Source organism: Sinocyclocheilus grahami, unplaced genomic scaffold, assembly GCF_001515645.1.
Source record: "Sinocyclocheilus grahami isolate Dianchi unplaced genomic scaffold, SAMN03320097.WGS_v1.1 scaffold1673.1, whole genome shotgun sequence".
Lineage (NCBI taxonomy): Eukaryota > Metazoa > Chordata > Actinopteri > Cypriniformes > Cyprinidae > Sinocyclocheilus > Sinocyclocheilus grahami.
Window position 1 is genome coordinate 160,902 of NW_015506852.1, and position 8,185 is coordinate 169,086.

Below are 8,185 nucleotides of genomic sequence, written 5' to 3' on the forward strand. Positions count from 1 at the left end.
ACGCGTTTCAGAAAGGCAGGGCATAGAGGAGAAACAATAATGTAATGTATGTGGAAAATAATGTGTTTTTTGAACCTTAAACCCATTTCATTACACCAAATACACAAAATAATGTTCTTTTTAGCAGCATCATATGACCCCTTTAAAGACTCTTTTTGTGCTTGTCTTAAAAGCTTACAAAAATTACCTGGAAATGAAAAAGGCACTGATTATTGAATGAACCTGCAATATTTTCGAATTATTTAGATAATAATAATAATAACGTATACATTAACAATAAATTAAATAATGTAATGCTTAATGTCAAGTCAATTTTTTTTATGTAGTGCATCATTTCAAAGCAGTTTTAAATAAAGTACAGTTATGGCTATAAACTATGTATAATCTAAAAGTAACAGAGTAACATTTTTTTTTAATGGTCCCATATTATTTATTAAAATGTTGGTATAAATGGGACATTTAAGGCAGCTCAGACAAACCCGGTTTCATCCAAACCTCCTAAACGCTCCCAGTATTCAGCCAGCAGAGGTGTGCAGACATACTCTACCTGTCTTTTTTCTGTGTCTTTCCGTTTCCTTGTGTTTTGTGTGTTTCTCCAAAACCCAGAGCATCCATCAGATCATCTTCACCATCATCAAACATCAGATCTTCCCTCTTCTTCACAGCGGCTGCTGGAGATGCTGCTAAAATGCATATAAAACAGAGAGAGACGTCACAGAGCGACCGCTGGGTTTATCTTCAGTTATAGTGAGCCAGATCTCTAAGACGTCACCGTTTTCTCACCCGTCTCTGTTTTCTGAGGAGCGGCTGGAGAGGAAGAGGACGGCGGCTCACTTTTCTTTTTCTCCGTTGTCGTCTTCTGCTTGTGTTCCAGGTCATCCAATAAATCATCTAACGAATCGTCCACTTTATCTGTGAATCATAAAGAACAGCCGCCATGTTTAACTCCAGGGTTTCCAGAGGTCTTTTTTTTTGTTGTTGCTAAAAGCTCAACTGTCCCGCTGTGTTGTGATACCTTCATCAGGAGGAGGATCGAGACCTCCACCTTCATCATCTGAACCACATGCAGCGTGAAAACAGAGCAAATGGAGAAAATCATTCCTCGAGACCCCAATGAAGCCATTTGAGCGATCAGATGCTCTCAAGAGAGCTGTGGTTTTGCACTTACCCAGAAAGCTGAACTTCTTGTAAGTTCTCGTTGTGGAGGCCGGAGCAGAACTGGGCTTTTTCACCTCAGGAACCATCTCGTCTGCAAAAACACATTAAAGAGTTTAAAAACAGTCGTATCGTTTGTTAAAAGCTCCGTGTACAGAAACGCACCTGTGGTTTTGCTCTTGTCTCCTGCTTTAGAAGACCCTGTTCTTTTGGAGTCCTTCCTCTGAACAGGAGCTGAGCTCGGCTTCTTCTGCGAGTCGAACAGATCTGCATCCATGTCATCCATGTTCTGTAACGAACAAAATCAGAATGATGTCATCTCATATTTCAGCCAATCAGAAAGCAGCAGCAGCATCTTGATTCACCTTCATGCTGTCGAGCAGAGCGGCAGGATCGGCCTCGGACACGTCAGAGCCCTGAGGCACAACACAATCACAATCACACACACACACAATAATACAACCCATAATACAACACACAGAAAGCCAAATTTACAGACATTAAAGTTTTGGAAGTTTTAGTGGACATTGAATCTGGATTTATCTGCAGATTAATCTGATTATTTTGCTTGTATTAATGCATGTAATAGAGAATTTTGCCCGCAAATAAATGGGATAAAAATATATGGTTACACTTTAAGGTGTCCTTGTTACAGCGTAATTATACATTTAACAACATGCACTTACTACAGAGTCAGGATTATGGTTTGGTTTATGGTTAGTTGCGTGTTATTATGCATAATTTACTGTTATTACTATAGTAAGTGCATGCAACATGTAACCAAGACACTAAAATAAAGTGCTTTTTCATTCTTTTGTCTTCAGTATTCTCTATAGTTTTAAAGTTCTTTTATAATTTTTTATTTTTTTTTACATAAAAATGAAAACAACTGGTAATTTAAAGTGTGATTTCTGCACCGTTTCTAGTACGAGTTATTTATTTTTCTGTATTCAGTGTAATAGAGAATTTTACACTAGAGATCGACCGATATATCGATTTACCGATATTATTCCCGATATTTAAGCATTTTACAATAATCGGATATCGGTTTTGTAATATCGGATTCACCGATAAACGCAGCCATCTTGTGGATGTTTTGAGAATTGCGCGCGGGATCGCCATTGCAGCGCATCTGAGGGGAAACAAGACAACAACAACGGCGTGCACGGGTACTTGATTTACTGTAATTAGTAAACTTTATTTAACATAACAGCCATTATCATTAGTCTCGTGAAGCCGCTTTCATATTGCTGTTCACTCACCGGATTGATGCTCAGGAAATGCTCCAGCACGGCCACAGCATGTAACTTGTATTCACTTGTTTAAAACACCCTAAATTGTATTAACATTTACTATATAACCATTATTTCGCTAAAATCTGCAGATTAATCTGATTATTTTGCTTGTATTAATGCATGTAATAGAGAATTTTGCCCGCAAATAAATGGGATAAAAATATATGGTTACACTTTAAGGTGTCCTTGTTACAGCGTAATTATACATTTAACAACATGCACTTACTACAGAGTCAGGATTATGGTTTGGTTTATGGTTAGCTGCATGTTATTATGCATCATTTACTGTTATTACTATAGTAAGTGCATGCAACATGTAACCAAGACACTAAAATAAAGTGCTTTTTCATTCTTTTGCCTTCAGTATTCTCTATAGTTTTAAAGTTCTTTTATAATTTTTTATTTTTTTTTTTACATAAAAATGAAAACAACTGGTAATTTAAAGTGTGATTTCTGCACCGTTTCTAGTACGAGTTATTTATTTTTCTGTATTCACTGTAATCGAGAATTATACACTAGAGATCGACCGATATATCGATTTACCGATATTATTCCCGATATTTAAGCATTTTACAATAATCGGATATCGGTTTTGTAATATCGGATTCACGATAAACGCAGCCATCTTGTGGATGTTTTGAGAATTGCGTGCGGGATCGCCATTGCAGCGCATCTGAGGGGAAACAAGACAACAACAACGGCGTCCACGGGTACTTGATTTACTGTAATTAGTAAACTTTATTTAACATAACAGCCATTAATGCACAAATTAGATGTATTACATAAATGCCTGATATGCAGTTTATGCAGCTTGGCTCGAAGAAATAGAGACGAACTCGCGGAGTCACGTAAAATAATCCGTCAAGTCCTGTCCCAATAAAGACGTAACTTTGCGTGAATGAACTAATATTCAGCCATGAATGGGCGCATGTTGGAAATAAAAGTGCTGAATTTAATTAGCTCTCTGTTGTCTATATGCTCATCGTCTCATGAACTCGGAGTTACGTAGGCTAAGATAATCCGTCAAGTCCTCTCCCAATAAAGACGTAACTTTGCATTAATTAAATAATACAGCCATGAATGAGTGCATGTTGGAAATAAAAGCGTTGAATTTAATTCTCTGTCTGTTGTCTATGCTCATCATTAGTCTCGTGAAGCCGCTTTCATATTGCTGTTCACTCACCGGATTGATGCTCAGGAAATGCTCCAGCACGGCCACAGCATGTAACTTGTATTCACTTGTTTAAAACACCCTAAATTGTATTAACATTTACTATATAACCATTATTTCGCTAAAAACCAAAGTGAAGTATGGACTTACTTCACTCAGTCAATTATTTACTTTATAACAGTAAATAAATATCGGTTCTGCATATCGGTTATCGGGCACATAAACATGCAAATAATTGGTATCGGTTATAAAATATCAATATCGGTCGATCACTATTTTACACACAAATAAATGTATCACAAATTACCCAGATTTACAGTCACATACACTTTTGGATGCTTTTAATCTGAGAGTGTCTCACCTCATCGTCTCTCTCAGCGTCTTCTGCCAGTTTACTGAAGAAATCATCGTCCAGCAGCGACCTGAACACAAAGAGAGCAGCGTTATGAGACGTTTATGAGACAGGCTTGCTGCTTTATCTGAGTCTCTGTTGATGTTCATTACACATGGTTTGTGGTAAACAGCTGTGTATATGTTCTTGTGTATTAGGTACTGTAACCCAAATGAAGCTCAGCACAAGCTCACCTCTTCCCGCTGCGGGACGGGAGGACGGCTGCAGGTCTGCTGGACACAGCAGCAGGGGATCGCACCTTCACCTTCACCGGACCTGTGGACCAAAGACACTCGCCTTTACAACAGGTAAACACATTCAGCTCTATGAAAATACTGTGACTGGATCAGTGAATAATACCTTCATCCTCATCATCACCACCCAGCAGATCTCCTAACACGTCATCGATGGAGCCTGAAAGAATGAAATATCACAGTTCATATAACACAGTAATTAAACACCGATATGAGCTGAACAAAAACTCACTTCTGAGCCCCTTCTTCTGTTTTGAAGTCTGCAAAAATGAAGATGAGACCATTAAGCACCTTTTAATGCATTTTACAGTCTCTTCTGATAACTTTATTTGTGCATAAATGTCCATGTCATTTATTTTACTATAACAATGCTTTACTATACGTGTTTTATTGTATTACTACACCACAGAATAAAGGCGTTAATGTCACGTGACCCGGATTTGTAGCAACATGCACTGATTTATAATAATACATAAAGCAATTATACATATTGTACATAATTAATCCTAGATTACAAATTAAATAGCAACAACTTTTGATTACAAGCTGTCTAAAATAATTGTATTAAATACCGTTATTATTAATTGATGTTATTAAGTTCTGTTACTACTAACAGTAACAGTTAGTAGATACGCCTCCGCCCTACACCCCTCTTGTTCGCCTCACTATAGATTGGACTTTACATGTGTACTGTGCTTTTTTTAATAAGAAAAGTAATTTTTACCATGTCTGATCCCCGGCAAGAGAAACTGACTGTTTACGGTGAAATCTGTGCGCTTGTCCGTTACCAATGGAAACCAGGCGCGGATCAGCTGATCATCATTAAAATGCTGCTCTGGAGCCGTTAAAGATCCACTTCCACTGCTGGGTCCGGTTCTGGTTTTGTCTGGATGCTAGGGATACAGACAGGACTTGATTTTAACGTTACTTCTCAATCCTCAGACCTGTGTTCTGGACGGGGAGAGCTTTAGTGTTGATGAATGAGTTCCTCGGAGTCAAAGATCCGGCGTCTCTACGACCAGACCCGATAAATAAACCCCCGCTGTAATTCTAGAGAAGGACTAATAAATAAAACACTGTTATTTACATCGTTTTGAAACACTGTGGTGAAGCAGTCCGAGCTGTGAGCTCTAAGGGTTTGAAATTCCGTGACGCACTTCCTGTTTACAATAGGGCATTGTGGGTAGTGTAGTCCACGTGTACGCGGCAGTCAATTCCTGGTTTGCACCACTATGACTTTGTTGTGCGACAGGAACAATGCAAGTGTTTTGGTAACATACAGTGCAACGGTGTTTTATAGTATTTAAAGGGTTGACTCGTAACTAATACATTCGAGCAGTGGCACAGCTTTCACAGAAGCCAGTTTTCTCATCATAGTAAATGATGTAAATAGGCTTTTGCTTACTTCAGTTACTACATCTCTTTCAGGACAACTTTTCTTGCAGTCCTCATGATCAGTTTATCATTAGGTGACAAATGTCTTCGTCAGAGGTCATCACACAACTCCAACACCAGCTGCACACTTTATGGGGGTAGAATTGTTGCTTAATTCCAAATAAATAGATTATGATCCACAAATAAATAGAATGAGATTTGCAAATAAAAAACATATTCACAAATATATATTTATGTCACAACCACAACTTTGCCTGGCATTTATTTGTGAATGGCGTCCTGTGCATTTGTAGATAGCTGCACGCATTTGTGAATCGTGTCCTGTGCACTTGTAGATAGCTGCACGCATTTGTGAATGGCGTCCTGTGCATTTGTAGATAGCTGCACACATTTGTGAATCGTGTCCTGTGCACTTGTAGATAGCTGCACGCATTTGTGAATGGCGTCCTGTGCATTTGTAGATAGCTGCACACATTTGTGAATCGCGTCCTGTCTACAAATGCACAGGACACGATTCACAAACGCGTGCAGCTATCTACAAGTGCACAGGACACGATTCACAAATGCGTGCAGCTATCTACAAATGCACAGGACGCGATTCACAAATGCGTGCGCTATCTACAAATGCACAGGACGCGATTCACAAATGCGTGCCTCATCATAGTAAATGATGTAAATAGGCTTTTGCTTACTTCAGTTACTACATCTCTTTCAGGACAACTTTTCTTGCAGTCCTCATGATCAGTTTATCATTAGGTGACAAATGTCTTTGTCAGAGGTCATCACACAACTCCAACACCAGCTGCACGCTCAAGTTCTTCTTATTGTTTTGCCAAAAATATCCTTGTTGTGTTTCTAGTCATTATCAACCATATTTTTAACTTGCAAGATATTTTATGGTTACTACAGATAGTAGCTGAACATTATTTTTCAATGCAAGTGAATCTCTAAACCAAACATGTATTGAAGGTTTCATATAGGCTAAGATGGATGATAAACACTTTGTTTGGCAGGCTAAGGTTAGGCTACATATCAGCACTCTTTGAACACTCCCATTATAATCAATGAAGTCTACACCGAACAACAACTCTTTGATTTGCACCATGATAGTCTGTATTTGATATGCTCATCCTCTTATCTCATGGCAGCTGTTGTGTACCACAAATTCAGATTTAGTTTTTTTAAGTTCTAAAAAATATCTTAGAGAAGAAAGCAGGTGTAAAGAAAAACAAATGACTTTTTATAGAGTTTATTCATGTTATGACCTTTGTTTTAAAATCTCAGCAGTTCTTTTGTCAAGACTTAAGAGCTGGGGCCAGTTGCATAATCTGGTGTTAGTGAAAGAAAAAAAAAAGTGAAAGTGACGTGACGTGGCCAAGTATGGTGACCCATACTCTGAATTAGTGCTCTGCGTTTATCCCATCCAAAGTGCACACACACAGCAGTGAACACACACACACACACACACTGTGAACACACACCCGGAGCAGTGGGCAGCCATTATTTTGCTGCGGCGCCCGGGGAGCAGTTGGGGGTTCGGTGCCTTGCTCAAGGGCACCTCAGTTGTGGTATTGAAGGTGGAAGAGAGCGCTGTACATTCACTCCCCCCACCTACAATCCCTGCTGGTACGAGACTCGAACCCACAACCTTCGTTGCATAAACTTATCCTCTGCGTTAGTTGCATAAACTTATCCTCTGCGTTAGTTGCATAAACTCATGCTCTGCGTTAGTTGCATAAACTTATCCTCTGCGTTAGTTGCATAAACTTATCCTCTGCGTTAGTTGCATAAACTTATCCTCTGATGTAAAGAGGGCTATAGATGCACCAAATTACTTAAAAAATAAAATAAGAATAAAAATAAAGTTTTCTGTTCATATTCGTATTTTTCGTGACGTCTATAGGCATTATAGGCATTTTTCCATTTAATCTGTTTCTAAACAGTGTCTGAGGCTGAATGTAGAATTACTTTTCTATTTGAATGTTTTCTGATTACATTTCATCATAATATTCTTTGCTTTCACACTTTCTGATGCCCCTCCCCCCCGCATAGTTACAGGAAGTTTCTAAAAGTTTTTTTTAAAAGAAAGTGAAAGCAGAGATAACTCTACGTGCGGCTGCTTCACATAATGTCTGAAACAGAGTTGTTTTTCAGTTACAGCAGATAAATAATGTTTTGCGTGATTTTGCATTTCAACATGCACTTACATAAATGCATGTTCGTGGCAGCACTATTTATGATCTGTGAAGGTAAGTATAGTATTCATTTACATAATATATACTCATTTGCATACTTGTACTATAACATGTTTTTTTAAGTCAAGTCAAGTCACCTTTATTTCTATAGCACTTTATACAATACTGGTTGTGTCAAAGCAGCTTTATGGTGTTAAACAGGAAAATAGATTGTCAATAATGCAAGAAGACAATAACGGAGTCGTTTTTTCCAGCTAAAGTCAGTTCATTGATGATTAAGTGACGTCCTCATCCAGTTCAGCTCTCTTCCAATAGTGTCTGTGCAATCA

General features: G+C 38.4%; 1 protein-coding gene across 1 annotated transcript in view; it reads right to left on the minus strand.

Annotated features, from left to right (window-relative positions):
* The window catches only part of LOC107571951 (fas-binding factor 1 homolog), a 22,292-nt gene extending 17,175 nt beyond the window's left edge, over positions 1–5,117 (minus strand). The window contains 11 exon segments of the mRNA XM_016258343.1: positions 548–683; positions 784–912; positions 1,016–1,054; positions 1,169–1,249; positions 1,321–1,444; positions 1,521–1,571; positions 3,983–4,043; positions 4,207–4,288; positions 4,373–4,426; positions 4,499–4,526; positions 4,991–5,117. Coding sequence (XP_016113829.1) covers positions 548–683; positions 784–912; positions 1,016–1,054; positions 1,169–1,249; positions 1,321–1,444; positions 1,521–1,571; positions 3,983–4,043; positions 4,207–4,288; positions 4,373–4,426; positions 4,499–4,526; positions 4,991–4,993 — 788 coding nt within the window. The 5' untranslated portion in view covers positions 4,994–5,117.
* Between the last annotated feature and the right edge of the window lie 3,068 nt (positions 5,118–8,185).